General features: G+C 35.8%; 1 protein-coding gene across 1 annotated transcript in view; it reads left to right on the top strand.

The window, feature by feature from the left end:
- The window catches only part of ZBTB49 (zinc finger and BTB domain containing 49), a 42,961-nt gene extending 28,929 nt beyond the window's left edge, over nucleotides 1–14,032 (top strand). Inside the window, exons 6-8 of the mRNA XM_003341452.4 lie at nucleotides 4,818–4,900; nucleotides 4,996–5,157; nucleotides 12,352–14,032. Of these exons, the coding sequence (XP_003341500.1) occupies nucleotides 4,818–4,900; nucleotides 4,996–5,157; nucleotides 12,352–13,028 (922 nt within the window). The 3' untranslated portion in view covers nucleotides 13,029–14,032. The remainder of the gene's footprint in view (nucleotides 1–4,817; nucleotides 4,901–4,995; nucleotides 5,158–12,351) is intronic.
- Nucleotides 14,033–18,254: the final 4,222 nt, after the last annotated feature.

Genomic DNA, 18,254 nt, shown 5'->3' with positions numbered 1-18,254 from the left:
GAACTGCTTGATCAATCATTTGTTTTTCTTCTGTGTTTCTTCTCCCACAGTTCTTTCTCTGGATGTGGATAGCGTTATTTCTCATAAGTTCCTCTAGATTGTCCTGGATCATTGCATTACTGCTAGCAGAAAAGTCTATTACATTTGATTGTACCATAATATATCAGTCTCTGTGTACAATGTTTTCCTGGTTCTGCTCTTTTATCTCTGCATCAATTCTTGGAGGTCTTTCTAGTTCACATGGAATTCCTCTAGTTCATCATTCCTTTAAGCACAATAATATTCCATCACCATCAGCTATCACAATTTGTTCAGCCATTTCCTCAATCTACGGACACACCCTCATTTTCCAATTTTTTGCCGCCACAAAGAGCGCGGCTATAAATATTTTTGTACAAGTCTTTTTCCTTATCTCTTTGGGGTATAAACCCAGCAGTGGTATAGCTGGATCATTCTTTTAAAGCCCTTTGGGCATAATTTCAAATTTCCCTCCATAATGGTTGGACCAATTCACAACTCCTCCAGTAGTGTATTAGTGTCCCAATTTTGCTACATCCCCTCCAACATTTGTCCCTTTCCTTTGCTGCCATATTGGCCAGTCTGCTAGATGTGAGGTCGTGCCTCAGTGTTGTTTTAATTTGCATTTCTCTAATCAGGAGGGATTTAGAACACTTTTTTCATGTGCTTATTGATAATTTTGATTTCTTCATGTGAAAACTACCTATTCATGTCTCTTGACCATTTGTTGATTGGAGAATGGCTTGGAGTTTTTTTTTTTGTTTGTTTTTGTAAATTTGACTTAGTTCCTTATATATTTGGGAAATTAAACCTTTGTCAGAGAGTTTTGTTATAAAAATATTTTCTCAGTTTGTTGCTTTCCTTCTAATTTTGGTTGGGTTGGTTTTGTTTGTACAAAAACTTTTTTTTATATAACCAAAGCCATTCATATTACATTTTGTAATGTTCTCTATTTCTTAATTGGTCTTAAATTTCTTCCTTTCCCACAGATCTGACAGGTATACTATTCTATGTTGACCTAATTTATTCATAATTTCACTCTTTATATTTAAGCCATTTACCCATTTTGAATTTATCTTGACCTAATTTATTCATAATTTCACTCTTTATATTTAAACCATTTACCCATTTTGAATTTATCTTGTTATAGGGTGTAAGATGTTGATCTAAACCGAATTTTTCCCATGCTGTTTTCCAATTTTCCTAGCAGTTTTTGTCAAATAATGAGTTCTTGTCCCAAAAGCTGAGATCTTTGGGTTTATCAAACACTAGCTTGCTGAGGTCATTTACCCCTACTATATTCCATTTGATCCCTCTTCTGTCTTTTAGCCATTACCTTATTGTTTTGATGACCACTGCTTTATAGTACAGTTTAAGATCTGGTACTGCTAGGCCCCCATCCTTCAAATTTTTTTTAATTATTTCCCTTGATATTCTTGACCTTTTGTTCTTCCAGATGAACTTTGCTATAATTTTTTCTAATTCTATCCAAAAGGTTTTTGGTAGTTTGATAGGTATGGCACTGAATAAGTAGATTAATTTGGGTAGGATTATCTAATATTATTATTATATTAGCTCTTCCTACCAATTAAGTAATTAATGTTTTTTCCAATTATTTAGATCTAGTTTTAATTGTGTGAAAAGTGTTTTATGGTTGTGTCTGTAGAATTCCTGTGTTTGTCTTAGTAGATAGATTCCTAAATATTTTATATTGTCTAGAGTGATTTTAAATGGGGTTTCTCTTTCTAACTCCTGCTGCTGAGTTGTGTTAGATATATATAGAAATGCTGATGATTTATGTGGGTTTATCTTATACCCAGCAACTTTGCTAAAATTGTTAATTATTTCCACTAGCCTTTTAGTTGATTTTCTGGGATTCTTTAAGTATGCCATCATATCCTCTGCAAAGATTTATAGTTTAGTTTCCTTGTTGCCTATTTTAATTTCTTCAATTTCTTTTTTTTCTCCAATTGCTGTTGCTAGTGTTTCTAGTACAATATTAAATAATAGAGGTGATAATTGGCATCCTTGCTTCACTCCTGCTCTTATTGGGGAGGCTTTTAACTTGTCCCCATTGCTGATGATACTTGCTGATGGTTTTAAATGTAACTTTTTCTTATTTTGAGGAAAGGTCCAGCTATTCCTATGCTTTCTAGTGTTTTCAATAGGAATGGATGTTGTATTTTGTCAAAGGCTTTTTCTACATCTATTGAGATAATCATGTGATTTCTGTTGGTTTGATTATGGATATGGTCAATTATGTGGATGGTTTTCCTAATATTAAACCATCCTTGAATTCCTAGTATAAATCCCACCTGGTCATAGTGAATAATCCTTGTGATAATTTGCTATAGTCTTTTTGCTAGTATTTTATTTAAGATTTTTGCATCTATGTTCATTAAGGAGATTGGTCTGTTAAAAGGATAATTTTAGTGTTTTTACTTAAATCTAAATGACTGGTCGTCAGGGAAAATTCCCAGATAATAAAATACCCAAGTCAGCTAGGAAGCTGGGAATTATGGAGATTTTAATTAATATAGAGAGAAGGAATTAAGGGAGAGAGAGAGAGAGAGAGAGAGAGAGAGAGAGAGAGAGAGAGAGAGAGAGAGAGAGAATGAATTAATTTAAATTAGTTAAAGGCCTTGGCCAAAGTGGCCTCCCTGAGCCTAAGGGTAAGGGAATCAGTCTTATCACTCACCACAAGACCGTCTCCAAGCTGGGTTCCAGTCCTCCACTGAACTCAATCTTCTGAACTGAGTTCAGAATCCAATTCTACTCCAAACTGAATTACCTGAACTGCCTTTTTACCACTCCTTTTAAAGAAATTTTCTCTTATGTCACCTCCCCTAAATTTTCACATTTATCAATCACAATAGATGCTTTTTTTTCCAGGACTGCCCATTCTTAGTTCTCACCACTCTTTAGTTCTCACCTTCTCTGGTTAGATTATATCTTTTGAGGTATTTCACACCTCTTTGTTACTTGACCTTTTTGTGATTAATTTAACCTTTATAGATACTTAACACCTTTTTTGTATTAAATCTAAAAATAGACCTAGCTTAAGGTTCTAGCTTCACTATAATATATGAGTTAAGTACCTTCATTGTTCAATCAGGAGTTTACAACTTTATCTTCCCCTAAAGTATGTCTAAATTATGGTGGAGTAGTTTCCAAGTTCACACTATAGTTTTTTTTTTTCCTCTGTTTTTGGTCTGCCTGGCTTTGGAATAAATAACCATATTTTTTCAGAAAAAGAATTTAAGACTGCTTCTTTGCTTATTTTGTCAAATAGTTTGTATAATATTGGGATTAGTTGTTCTTTAAATGTTTGATAGAATTCACTTGTGACTCCCATCTGGCTGTGGCGATTTTTTCTTAGGAAGTTCATTGATTTCATTTTCTTTTTCTGAGATGGGATTATTAAGTATCCTATTTCCTCTTTTGTTAATCTAGGCAATTTATATTCTTTAAAATATTCACCCATTTCACCTAGATTATCATATTAAAATGGTTCTTAATAATTACCTGTATTTCCTCTTCATCTCTTATGAGGTGAGATCACTCTTTTCATTTTTGATATTGTTAATTTGATTCTTCTTTCTTTTTAAAATTAGATTAACCAGTACTTTATCTATTTTATTTGTTTTTTCAAAGTACCATCTCCTAGTCTTTAGTTTAATAGTTGTTTTACTTTCAATTTTATTAATTTCTCTTTTAATTTTTAGGATTTCCAATTTAGTTTTTATCTGGGGATTTTTAAATTTGTTCTTTTTCTAATTTTTTAAGTTTCAAGCACAATTCATTGATCTCTTACCTCTATTTTGTTGCTATAAGCACGCAGCAATATAAATTTTCCCCTGAGTACTGCTTTGGCTGTATCCCATAGGTTTTGATATGTCGTCTCCTCATTGTTCTCTTTAATGAAGTCTGTTTTTGTTTCTATGATTTCTTCTTTGACCCACCAATTTTGAACATTTAGATTATTTAGTTTCCAATTAATTTTACATTGCCTTTCTATGGACCCTTGTTAATTACATTTTATTGTGTTATGATCTGAAAAAGTTGCATTTATTATTTATGCTTTTTTGCATTTGTTTGTAACATTTCTATGCCCTAGTACATGGTCGATCTTTGTATACGTACCATGTCCTACTGAAAAATTCTTTTTAAAAAAGGAATTAAGGTCCCCCCAGAAAGTGAAGTGACTGGCCCAGTGAGGGTTTTTTGGTATTTTTTAAATCTTTTTTTGTTTTGTTTTCATTTTTCCTAATAGGAAAGCCAGTAGATATAATAATAAACATTACAATATCTCATTCTATATCCTATAAAATTAGATTAAAAAAATTTCTAAGAGTTCAGTCTAGAACTTAGTCCCACACCATTTCATCTTCACTGTACTCTGACTTTCATCTAGGATTCCTGGAAAGAACTGCTTTTAATGACCTCTGTTCTGTTTTATTCCTGAATATCTTACCTTATGCTATATTTTAACCTGTAAAATTCTTAAAGTCTTTTTGTAAAGTATAAAGGAATATAAAAATAAGACCACCACCAGTGATCATCAGCCATAGAATAAGAAAGGTTTATCAAACAACTTTCTTTAATGCCTTCCTACAGCAAATCTTCATTTCTTTTTTAAAAGCCCATTTTAGAATAGGTACTTTAGATAAAGATGGGTGCATCTCTTGATCATGCTCTGATGAAGAATACAATTCATCCCCTCCCTCAGTGACATGTACTTAGGAGGATTCACAGTAATGTTGAAACATCCATAATTGAATTTCCATATTCCATTACAGATTTGCAGCCTCTGGTGATGTCCAACGTCACATTGTTATTCACTCAGGAGAAAAGCCACATTTGTGTGACATCTGTGGTCGAGGTAGTACTGAAATTTTTACTATTCTCTCTCCAAGATTTCTGATTAAAGTGCAAAGGGTCCATCTTGAGCTCATTGCTGTCACATCCTTTTTTTAGGGTTTAGTAACTTCAGCAATTTAAAGGAGCACAAAAAGACTCACACTGCTGAGAAAGTCTTTACCTGTGATGAATGTGGGAAATCTTTTAATATGCAACGCAAGCTGGTAAAACACAGAATTAGGCACACTGGCGAGCGCCCATATAGCTGTTCTGCATGCGGTAAGTATGACAGCTTTTGCTAGGCATCATATATCTGCACAGCCCTTTCTTTAGGGCTTAATTAAGTCAGCATTATGCTTCAGTAGGCTGAACCTACTGGACCAGGAGGCAGGAGATATACTTATGAGTTGTGTGATGCTGGTCAAGTCATGTGTCTTCTCCCTCTCAGTTCTCTTTTAGAAAGTTAGAATGAAAACATCCTCTTTCTCAGTACCCTGTTTGGACTATTGTAAGGATTAGATGAGATTGTGTATATGAGAACTCTCCACGAATATTAGACAATACTGTACAGAAGTAACTGATCTGAAGCTGTTTTAATTTGGTTAGCAGTTCAATTATAGAACATTAGCTTTTGCTGTACAAACTAATTTAATATCTTATTTTTACCAGACCTGTCATTTCCTAGTTTTGGAGGTAGCTGGGGGCTCAGTGGATAGAGAATGGGGCCTGGAGTCAGGAAGACCCGTGTTCAGATGCAGCCTCAGACACATCTTAGCTGTGTGACCTTGTACAAGTCACTTAATCTCTACCTAACAGGATGCAGTAGAGGAGGAAATGGCAAACTGCTCCAATATCTTGACAAAGAAAACTTCATGGAGAGTCAGTGGGGTCACAGAGAGTCAGATGGGACTGAACAAAAAAAATTTCCTAGTTTTAGGGTACATTCTGAAAGAAAATCCCTCTATCAACAAAGATAAACATTTATTCTATAAATTATAGTCATAGAAGATTGTTTGGGGCCCTAAAAGGTTAATTGACAGAATAATAATAGCAGACATTTATATAGTACTTAAAGGTTAGAAAACATTTTGTATGTGTGTTTGTATATATTTGTTTTCAATTTTGCTCTAAATGCACATACAGTTTTCGATTAATGTAAATTTACATTATGCAAATTTGACCAAAGAATTCTGAAAGAAATCTTCATTCTCCAAAACCCCTATATTAACTGTAGCACACTGTACCATACTGTGAAGCTCTCTCTGCTTCTGGTCTTTGACTTGGGCAGCTGCTATTCGCCTTTTTCTTCCTCCACTTAAACTCGCTCTCTTCACAAAAGCTGGTGGCTCTAACCCAGGCAGGATTCCTACCAGGAGGAATTTGGGACCAGAGATTCTGGAAACTAGGAAAGAAGAGGGGAGGGGAATGGTTGCAACCTGAATGGAGGAGTTCTATTGGGCTGAAGAAAGACACAGGGTGGAAGCCAGAACTAAGCATAGGAGAATCAGTGTGCCTCCCAGGAAGGAAGAAATGGGAGCCAAAGAAGACTCACTGCAGATGATTGTTCTGCCTCTGGAGAGGAAGATAAGGTACATGAACTGGTGGTCTTGGCCTCATCAGAATTCTTTTGTTTCAGTAATAGATTCATGATGGAGCTGCCAGAGGGCAGGAACTGCCTGATCCTTCAAATATTTCTTGTACCCATCCTCTTACAGGCAGCTGCGTGTCACAGTGGGTGGCATGCTGGAGTTGGGAAGCCCTAAGCTAGAATCTTGCTTCAGATACTTGTTAGCTTTGTGACCCTAAGCAAATTAGTTAACTCTTTTTTAGTTTCCTCATCTATAAAAAGGGAATAATAGCATCTTCATTACAGGTTGTTGTGAAGATCACATGACACATGTAATGTGTTTTGAAGATCTTAAAACTATATAACTATTAGCTATTATTATAACTTCCCAACACATAAGTTCTCAATAAAAGCTTGGCTTTTCTTAATACTTTTTGTAGGAAACTAGCCAGATTTACACAATGGTATGATGATACTGAGTACAAATGGAAAGTATGGCATTTTTGGCTTTTTTTGTATTGTTTTGTTTCCAGAGTAATCTAGCCTATCTCATAATACTTAATTTGGTATAATCTCCTGTACAAGTTAGGTCCACTTGTCATTGTATAGCCAGCCATGTTATTTCAATAGCCATGGTCCTCCTTTCCTGCTCTATTATCTCTCCCCATCCTTCCATGCTGCTTTTCAGTTGTTATTCCTTTCCTTCCTTCTGTTTATTACTCTCTTTTCCTTCTTCCTCTCATTCCTTCTGTTTGCTTCTACTTTCTGCTCTTGGTTCCTTCTTTAAGAATGCCAAAAAATTATCAAAATTTAAAATTGTTAATTAAATGAAACATGCAAACCGTGTCTTCAAGAAAGCATCATACTATTTGGTAAAGGTACTGCTGACTTTTTTTTCTTGAAATAAAAACAGAATTTCCTAATCAGAGTGTTTGCCCAATGATTTTATTCTTTCTTTGTTTAGGACTCCCTTCTCATTCTACCTCTCTGATTATCAAGTATAGGGCTACAGATTGAACCTCTGAATCATGATTTCTGAGATAATTTCCTTTTTTTCAAGCACCCCCACTGGGTCTGTAGAGCACTAGGAATTTTCAGTGAGATTGAGTAATAGTTTTTCATATTGCTAATATAATGAGTCATTTGACACCTTCTAGAAATGAAGTGTATTACATAAAGGAATTCTCCAACCAACTTAAATAAACTCCTATTAAATGCCAAAACCTTGGTTATTTTATCTACTTTATTTGAAAATTTTTCTAATATATAATAGATTCTTTTCAACCTCCTTAAACAGGTTTTGGAGTAGGAAGCCAAGGCAATGATTTCATTCAGCGTAAATAACTCTTGATATAGAACCTCCCCTTGGATGTAGGTTTGTAATACCTGTATAATTTAAAGCCATAGGAATATCTCTTGGGCATGGGGAAGAAAGTGACTTATCCAGGGTCACACAGGCAGTGTATGTCAAAATAGGATCTGAACCCAGATCTTCCTGGTCCAAGGCTGACCTTCTTGCCACTCACAACACTACTACCTCTTAAACAGAAAATACCGAACAAAATGCAATCTTACCTTGAAAGCTGAGGATCTTTATGAATACAAGATACTGTCTTGATTTATAACACTATGGCATCTCAGATGCTGTTGAGATGGGCTAACTTCACTACTCCTAGAGTAAATGGCTTGGGAGAGCCTTATAATTTTACTGCCACTTCTTTGATCAGTTGGTATGCCAACCTCCAGCAATATCACCCTATTCTTTTCCAATTTGCCATATCTAATCATATATAGGCTGAGAAGTTATATATCCAAGCTTACCTAAAATAAAAGTAAATACATACTGAATGTAAAATTTACAAGCTTTAGAACATAAATTTAGTAATATCTGTTTTAGCCCATCAGAAAAGGTTTTTTTTTGTTTGTTTTTTACATAGTTTATGTTCTTTACTGTTTTGGATAGTTTAGATTTAAGAAAATCTCCACATAAAGGAGGTTTTCTGCATATTAGACATACTGAAGGTTGCATTATGTAGTGGAAAAAGCATTGTTGCATGAGATACCCCAACTTCCACTTACTTGCTTTTTGGTCTTGGGTGACTTACTTCTCTTTACTGTTTCTTCATCTGGAGTGATGAGCATGAGGAGCATTTGGAGTCTACATTCCAGTTTGCTTGGGATGTATTATAGTCTGAAAGATAAAATAGTAACTAGGACATTATCATAGGGCTGATTATGGAGGGCTTTAAATCCACAGGCTGTGGAATTTGAACTTTATAAGTAAGAAATTAAAGATTGTTGAAGAATTTTGTTTTTCTTTGTGACCCTGGGCAAGCCACTGACAGTCTCTGTTTGCCTCAGTTTCCTCATCTGTAAAATGAGAATAATGATGGCACCTACCTCTTAGGGAGTTTGGGAGGTCACAAGAGAATATTTTAAGTCACTTTGCAAAATCTTAAGGCACAATGTAAATACTATTATTATTGTTTAGAGTATACCATGACTTATTTAAATTAGGTAATCTGGTATTGGTATGAAGGATGAATTTGAGAAGAAAATGCAGGCAGTGACCTTGGACTGGGTCAAGGAGGCTGTTTTTCATGGTCCATGATGTTCATAATATGAGCAGCCATGCCTTCCCACCAAACATTTCTTAGAATGGCTCTCCAAGGCAGACTACTGGGCTCAATGGCCCATCTTCATGAACCCCTGAATGAGATTTCATAGGTAGTGAAACTGTGCAGCTACAGAGACCATCTAGTCCAAACTGCTTACTTCACATGAATAAAATGGTTCAAATTAAACAGAAATCCACTAAAATTCAAAGGGAGACTGTGATAAAGTGTTACCAAATGGTAAAAAGGGAAGTTGCTTTTTAAAAAAAAAATTAAACATAATGCCTTTACTCTGGAGTTTTTAGAAGACTTTATTAGAACTCTGAAGAGTTGGGAGAGTGAAAAGAGCATCAGCCTTGGAGTTTGGGTCAGCTCAGGTCATAATGTGCTCATCTATAAAAGGGGAGGACATTTGATCACATGGTGATTGACAGGAGAAGAATGTTTTACAAACTTTACTATATGAATATGAGTTATTACTGGCAAACCAACTGTTTTCAAAAAGTTAAATCTTTCCATTGATCACTTTTTCTTTAAAAAAAAAAAAAGATCTGGTACTGGCTATGAAATAGAATAGTGGAGCAATGGAATAGATTAGGGGTAAATCTCAGTTCTAGCATTTGATTAACTCAAAGATCCCAGCTTTGGGAATGGGCTCACTATTTGACAAAAACTGTTGGGAAAATTGGAAACCAGTATGGCAAAAATTAGATATAAATCAATATTTCATACCTTATACTAAGAGGTCAAAATGGGTATATGATTTAGCCATAATGGGACACAAATGCATTGCTGATGGAGTTGTAAACTGTTCTGAAGGACAATTTGGAATTAATGCCCAAATATTTTATGGCTGTAAAATACTGCAAACTCTTTGATCCAATAATATCACTCTAGGTCTGTATTCTAGAGATATTAAAAAAAGAAGAAAGGACCTACTTGTAGAAAAATATTTATAGCTGCTCTTTTTGTGGTGGCAAAGATTTGGAAGTTGAAGGGATGTCCATTAATTGGGGAGTGGCTGAACAAATTGTGGTATATGATGGTGATGGAATACTATTGTGCTATAAAGAACAATGAACAGGATGATTTCAGAAAGAGCCGGAAAGACCTTCATGGACTGATGCAGGGTAAAATATGCTGAACCAGCAAAACATTGTACACAGTAACAGCAATATTGTGGAATGATCTACTGTTAAAGACTTAGCTATTATTGGCAATACAGTGATCTCAGACAATTCTGAGGGACTTATGACAAAGAATATTATCTACCTCCAGAGTAAGAAGAACTGTTGGAGTCAGAGTGCAGATGAAAGCATATGGTTTCCCCCCCTTTAATTTGGGTTGTAAACCTCAAAATTTCTCAGACTTATGAATGTTAGGGGTTTCCCCCATTGGGGAATCTTCTACTTTAAAAAAATTCCCTAGCAGATGGTGAGAACTCTACTTGAGTGTGGGGGCTCCTTGCCTTGGGAATATCCCCATCCCACCTCCTTCCATCCCTCAGTATCCCCTCTCAAAGGAGGCAATTGAGGGTATTACACCAGTTATTAACTCATTAATAGAACAGGGAATAATAATCCCTTGCAAATCTGAATACAACATGCCCATCCTGCCAGTTAAAAAACCAAAAAGAGGGCCCGATGGCAAGCACCTCTATAGATTCGTACAGGATCTGAGGGCAGTGAATAATCACGTTATAAAGAGACACTCTGTAGTTTCTAACATAAATACTATTATTTCCTCTATTCCTAGCACAGCTACATACTTTACAGTAGTAGACGTCTGTTCAGCTTTCTTTTCCATACCTATACATGAGAATTCCAGGCATATTTTTGCTTTTACCTGGAAGGGCTCACAATATTCATGGAGTCGGCTGCCACAGGGTTATGTGGAAAGAGCTTATTTGAGCAAATTTTAAGCCAAGACACAGACAATATAACATTTAAAAATAGTAAATTAATCAAATATGTAGATGATCTACTCTTGGCTTCAACTGATGCAAAAACATGTCAAGAAGATAGCAAACACCTTCTTTTGGAATTGCACAAAAGAGGACATAAAATATCGAAGGATAAAGTTCAGTGGTGTCTCCCAAAAGTAGAATATTTGGGATTCATCTTGACCGTGGGTGCTCGTTATATTTCTCCAAAATGAATTGAAAATATTCAAAATTTAAGCGCTCCTACTACTAAGAAACAGTTGAGAGCAATTTTAGGAGCAACAGGGTTTTGCAGACAATGGATTCCTTGCTATGGGGAAATTACTAAACCCCTTATAGCATTAACAAGGAATTCGGTTCCTGAACCCCTTAAATTAGAGTCTGAACACTTGTCAGCTCTATCAGATCTAAAAAAGGCTATCATGTCTGCCCCTGCTCTAGGCATCCCAGATTACAACAAGCCATTTACTTTGTATGTGCATAAGAGCTCAGAGAAGAGCTGGAGCTGATTCTGAGGGAGCTCATTTTGAGAAGAGTCATTCTGAAACATTCAGATTGGAGAGACTCATTCTGAAGAGACTAATTCTGAAACATTCAGATGGAGGAGGGAGCTGGTGAAAGCAGCTGAGATGCTGCTGGCCTGGTGTCATTAGAAATCCTTACTTAGACAGATCTTATGGTGAGTTATAAAAAACTGACTGATTTCTCTTTTAAGACTCAGGTCTAGGCCATATTGGCTTTGAGGCCCTTCATACTTATTCCTTTCTTACTCTCTCTCTCTTTCTTTGATTACTCATTGTAGTTAATTAAAATCTCTATAAAACCCAATTGACTTGGGTATTTGTATAATTGGGAATATTTCCCTGGTGACCACCTTATATTTGATTTTAAACCCAAGACACTGTAGTGAAACATATTTCTGCTGTCAAATTTACTCACCCTGTCTTATATCTATCACAATTTATATCTTCCACTATTTTAATCACTACAGTTTAAGACCTCAACCATTTTAAATATCACAGGGTTATGTTTTGGGGTTTGGGTTTTATAAGGTTACTTACACAAAAAGAACAATATGGAAATAACAGAATTATGGTGAGGATTAAATGAAAACACATGGTGTTATATAAATGCGACTTCCTGTAATAATTTAGATGAAATAGAAAGATATTACTGACCTAATAAGTAACCCAGATTTATATATCTAAAAAAGCAAAGATACTGTTATTTTTATTTTCGTTGTTAGAATTTATTTTCCAGACAGCAGTGTGGTATAACAGAAATAAATAATGAATAATAATAATTTATTAAGTTAAAAAAATTTTTAATTTCTTTTTGTATAATTTTAGGGAAATGCTTTGGGGAATCAGGTGATCTACGCAGGCATGTCCGAACTCATACTGGAGAAAAGCCATATACATGTGAAATTTGTAACAAATGCTTCTCTCGATCTGCTGTGCTACGTCGACACAAAAAAATGCATTGTAAGACTAGTGCTGAGAGTCCAACAGCACACGATGAATTTCTGCAAGCTGATGACACATCTGATCTTGAAAAGTCTCAGAGCTCAGATTCCTTTTCCCAAGATATGTCTGTTACTATGTTGCCAGGATCTGTGAAACTTCCTGTTCGTCCAGTGGAAAATTGTTCAATGGAATTTGATAGCAATTCATCAGGTTCCTACTGCAAGTTAAGATCCATGATCCAACAAAATGAAGTTACTGAGCAGGAGAAATTGAGTCTAGATGCTGCCAAACTGTCCAAACCTCAGATGCAGCAAACACCTCATCAGTCTTATACTTATCCAGAGGTAGTTACATCCACTGTAGAAGAGCCCCTGCAGCCTGATAGCATTTCCATGATTCGTTCCTCAATGGCAACCCTTGACAATCATTGTAATGATCCACTGAGCAACCGGCCATCATCTGCAACTTACAGGAGCTCTGAAGGACCTTTTTTTTCTAGCATGACTCTTTGGGGTTTAGCTATGAAGACTTTACAAAACGAAAATGAGTTAGATCAGTAGCATACATTAATTCTCATTCAACTTGGAACTTGTAAGACTAGGGTCACAACAAGATTTTTGAACCACTTTTCACTTTCCTTGTCCCATTCTAACCACTGTAAGAAAACGTGACCAACTCCCTACCTTTGGGTGTAGAGAAAGGGCAAGTTAGTCAACTTTGACTCAATCATTAAGGTAAAGCACAGAATCATAGTCACAGCATATAGTATCTGGGGGAGACCTAATAAGTCCTCTATTCCATTTATAAATAGGAAAACTGAAATATTCTTCCCCTTCTTACCTCCTCATCTCCCCCAAAAGAAATGATCTGTCCAGTAGGGCAGAAATGTCAGATGTGGAAAAGATTTCAGAGATCGTATCCAACCTTCTCATTTTACAAAGGAAACTGAAGAGAGATGAGAACTTACCCAGGCTTATATATAGCCTAGTTTTTCTTTCTTTTTTTTAATCCCATACCTTAGTATTGATTCTAAGACAAAAGGGTAGTAAGGGCTAGGTAAAGGGAGTAAAGTGAAGTTCCCAGATTCACACAGCTAGGAAGTATCTTAAGGCCAGACTTTGAACCCAGGTCCTCCCAAGTCCAAGCCTGGTACTCTATCCACTATTTTACCTAGATGCCCTGACCCTGGGTTTTCAACCCAGTTTTCCTAACTACAGATCCACTTTTCATTTCCATATCCTATATGTTGGCAGATAAATAGCCTGAGTTAGAAAAAACAGAAGGTTTATAAACTAGATTTACATGATATTGAAAACACTTTATAACTGCCATGCATTTTTTCTGAGTCAGGGTAAAAACTGTGTATCCAAAATTTTATTTTTACATTTTTTAAAACAAGACTTGCATTTTCAGTGTTTTTATATATTTACACACACACACACACACACACATTTAAAAAACCTAAATATTTTGCACAAAAGTTTTATTTGTATATGTAACTCATGCTGTAAGTTAATTTAATAAATGGAAACTACCTTTCTATATGGTAGGATATAAGGCTCTACATTACATCTGTTCATTTCAATAAGCACTATGTCTAAGTCACTGGTAGGTGCTAGAGTACTGTGACAAATGCAAGAAAGGTCCTGCTCTCAAGAACTTGATATTTTAATGGGGTGGGAGTCAGGACATGTATATAAATAAATAAAAAAAGGAGGAGGAGATAAATGACAAGAGATGTCTTGGCAAAGAAAATGAAGAATTTGTGGAAAGAGAACTTTCTAACTTGTGCTACAGGGGAGGAGTGGGATCTGAGCTAGGGCTTCCAAAGATAGTATTTGGGGAGTGTGAATTTTAAAACTTCCACCCTAATCAGACCATTCTTTAGAAGATTTGATTTAGATATTTCCTGATCAATAACAGTAGAGATACTTGGAATAACAGAATCAGGTCTTGGAAATTCTACATTTCTCTTCCCTTCTTAGTTTAACAAGATTTTGAAGGACTGCATCAAACTCAAGATTTAATTATCTAAGGAATGGCCTTCAACAGATATATGCAGAAAAAAGTCCTCATTGGTATAGATGAGACACAGAAAAGTGATGTAAAAACGTCCATATAAGGCACATCACTTACTGTCCCTCTTTCCCTGGAGCGGCGACTCTGGCTGGCAGCGTGCTAGGTGTTCCGATATCTTGGGAGTAGTGGCACTTATTTGTCTGGGTTTTGGCAGTGAGTTTTGTCCTTGACCTGATTCAGGTTCAGGCATCTCAGCTGAGCCCCTTTTGGAGTTCAGGTTGATTCCTTCCTCCTTCACACTCCAAACCCTTACTTTCTAGATCTTCTAATCTTCCCACCCTGTATCAGCCATGTGGGGGGTAGAAATACTTCACCCTTTCCTTCTCCCTTCTTCTTAATCTCCACTATATCAATTAAATCACCATAAAATTTGGCAGCTGACTTGGGTATTTTATTATTGGGGTTTTTCATTAGAATTTTTATAAAGAAAATCCTTGGCAACCTAAATTAATTATACATTCAGTCTCAGCCATAATTTCACCCTTTACAGGAGCTAGGAGGCCATTTCAGGTAGGAGGGCTGGCACCAACAGAGGCAGATAAGACAGGATAAGAACAAGAAGCAAACATTAGTTCGAAGGGAGTAGTAGAGATAAGGTCAGCCAAGTGAAGATTGAAGTCATGTTTTTATTAGGCTATTAATGTCTTAAATCAGAGGAGTTTCTACTTTATTTATTGGCCATTGAATAACTGACTAATTTGGAGTAGAGTAGCATTGGCTTTACCATAGTGATACATCAGGAAAGTTGCTTGGACAATGGGGTTGAGCAATGTTATGATTAAAATTTTAGTTTCTCTGCTAAAAGTATTATATTTTTATGAGGTTTATTAAAGATTAAGAAATAAAGAAAATTACAAAATAAGAAAGCATGTGGCTAGGAGGGCCGAAAGGCCCATTCAATCTCACTCACTACATCTTGGGAGATGCGTGTCCCTAGAAGAGGAAGCTGAGAGGGAGAGAGACCTCAGTAGGCTTTACAGCCAGTTTAAATAGAAATTTTGATCTTGCCCAGGTGGGGATCTCAGTGAGATTAGAGGGCACCTTTGGAACCAGAGCAAGGACTTCTGGGGATTGAAGTCCGGGGTTCAAATCTCCATTTTTACAGCAATCAAACAGAGGGGCCACCATGCTATACATTAGGATCCTCATGGGCCACATTTGATCATTTGGGAAAAATTTTTCCCCCAAAGGATCATGAAAACATAATCAACTTAAAGATTACAATAATTTGAGGATAAGAGGAAAAAAGAACAAAACCAAAATTGCTATATGCATTGACAAAAGGCCAGTTAGAGGGCAGTCCCCTTTGGCATGAAAGTATAGATACAAATAAATGTTCAATCCACCACACCCAAAGTTCATTCTTGATCTCCTGCAGCTTGTGGTCTGGAGGCATCTTCATGGTGTCTTCTCCAAACAGTTCAGTTTCTGGATTCGGAGAGGTAGCATCTTTCTTAACCTAAAATTCTTCTCAAAAGGAATTTAAATTTTGCAATTTAAAATAAAAATATTTTTACATTTCCCTGTTAAAAGGTTGATTGAAAAAAACAGGATCACTTAGGGATGCATGGCTGAGTTATGAGGTATATGAATCAATTGGCAAGAGAAATTAAAAAGACATCAGAAAAATCCAAATAAAAAGAAAATTTCTGGATGAAAATAGAGACTATCAAAGTTTTATGTGTAAAAATTCCAAGTAAAGGAAAAAATAAATCTATAACAGGTCCTTGAATCAGGGCCCAATTAAAATCATCTAAGCAAGTAAGCATTTATCCATTCAGTAACCAGGACTACAGAAAGTTTATCACACTAGAAAAGACAGAAAAGGGACTAGATTATAGGAGCCAGATTTGGAGCCAAGTTTGGGATACTTGCCTGTAAGTATTTTCAGAGTGAGTGTGGATACAAGGAAGGTCCACATCTTAACGTATGTTAAACATCGCAACCTTGAGTCTTCACACTGATATAGCCTGTGTGCTCTTTGTGGCACTAATCAGGTTTAGCTTTGTGCTTCATTGGCCCTGTGAAATGGCTCTTTTGTATATCTTGTCCTGGAATCAGACAGAATCATTAAGCAAAGCCCCATAAATTTTTAAAATAATTAGTGGCATCATTTTTATAGTCTCAAGCTTTTGGGGCATGCATTGACATTATAGCAAATGTATTTTAAACATATATTACTGCTAAATCAAAAAAGTTAAAGAAAATCTTAATGCTATTGACATGTGCTTCAAATATATAAAGGAGAGAAAAAATACTGAAATAGTATATTGCACATGCAAGAAAAATATAATAAAAGTTTTAAAAATTCAAAATGTAGCTTATAATCAGTAACACACTGTGTCAGCTAAGGAAATATAGAATACAAGGCATTCTCACCAAAAATGAGATCCATTTCCTCTTCATGCCTGGCTCATGATCCACTGTGAGTACAAGCAAATGAATTTTACAAGGTTTTAACATTTTTTATATAAAGAACAGTAGTACAAATATGTAGTTATCAATATCCCCAAATTTTTCAATAGTCCAGTTAATTACAATAACAAACAAACCACTATCATTTATCATTTTTTCACATAAGTTGTTGTATGGCATTTTTAAAAGCCTGTGAACTGATAGATATTTGTCACAATTTTTTACAATCATAGCAAATCTTTCAACCTTGGTAAACATTTTTAAACAAAGTAAAACTTATTTTGGGTTTTGAACATCAAGAATTCTAGATATCATTCTGGTGGAAGTAAAATGAGCTGAAGAGTATAGATGAGAGATGCTCCCTTTTTTTTTCCTTTGGGAGGCTTCTAGGGGTACATGCCCTGGGATTAACTGCCCATCTTCCATTCACATTTTTATAAATGTGGGAGGTTGGGGGTTATAATTGTATTTCACTTCAGCTACGAGAATGGGCCTTACCTCATGGTAGGGGCAGGCAAAATGACCAGAGATTGTTAAGGAAAATTCTAAAAATCACGTCTAAAGAACCCTTAAAATTACAATTAAATTCTTGGCTTATTAAAGTTGTATATAGCTTTTGGTGAAGTCCATCCATCATCATCTATGTGACAATTTACAAAGTCAAAAATAGAAAAGCTGTTTTTATATGGGCCTACTCAATAATGTTTGTTCAGTATAGTTATAGGGGAAAAGCAACAGAATTTAACAGTAGTTAAAACCCAGAACATTAAAATGATTCAGTATAACAGAATAGTATTGAATGCAGTAATATATGAACTTAAAATCACAAAGTTAAACCTTAAACGAAACAGTCAGCAAAATGCAATAAAAATATAACCTAACCTCCAGTCTCTTTAAAGTTCCTTGGTTTGTTTTTTATCCATTTAGATGCCTATTGTCAGAAGGCAGAAGATTGGTAATGGGTAGGCAATGGGGGTTAAATGACTTGTCCAGGACCACACTGCTAAGAAGTGTCTGAGGCCAGATTTCTTTTTTCCTTCTTTCTTTTTTTTTAAACCCTTACCTTCCATCTTGGAGTCAATACTGTGTATTGGCTCCAAGGCAGAACAGTGGTAAGGGCTAGGGGGACTTGCCCAGGGTCAGACAGCTAGGAAGTGGCTGAGGCCAGATTTGAACCTAGGACCTCCCATCTCTAGGCCTGGCTTTCAATCCACTGAGCCACCCAGCTGCCCCCCCTGAGGCCAGATTTCAACCAAAGACCTCCTGTCTCCAGGCTTGGCTCTCAAACCACT

This window comes from Monodelphis domestica, chromosome 6, assembly GCF_027887165.1.
Source record: "Monodelphis domestica isolate mMonDom1 chromosome 6, mMonDom1.pri, whole genome shotgun sequence".
NCBI lineage: Eukaryota > Metazoa > Chordata > Mammalia > Didelphimorphia > Didelphidae > Monodelphis > Monodelphis domestica.
The sequence above is the reverse complement of the archived record's forward strand: the minus strand, read 5'-3'. Positions and strand labels throughout refer to the sequence as shown.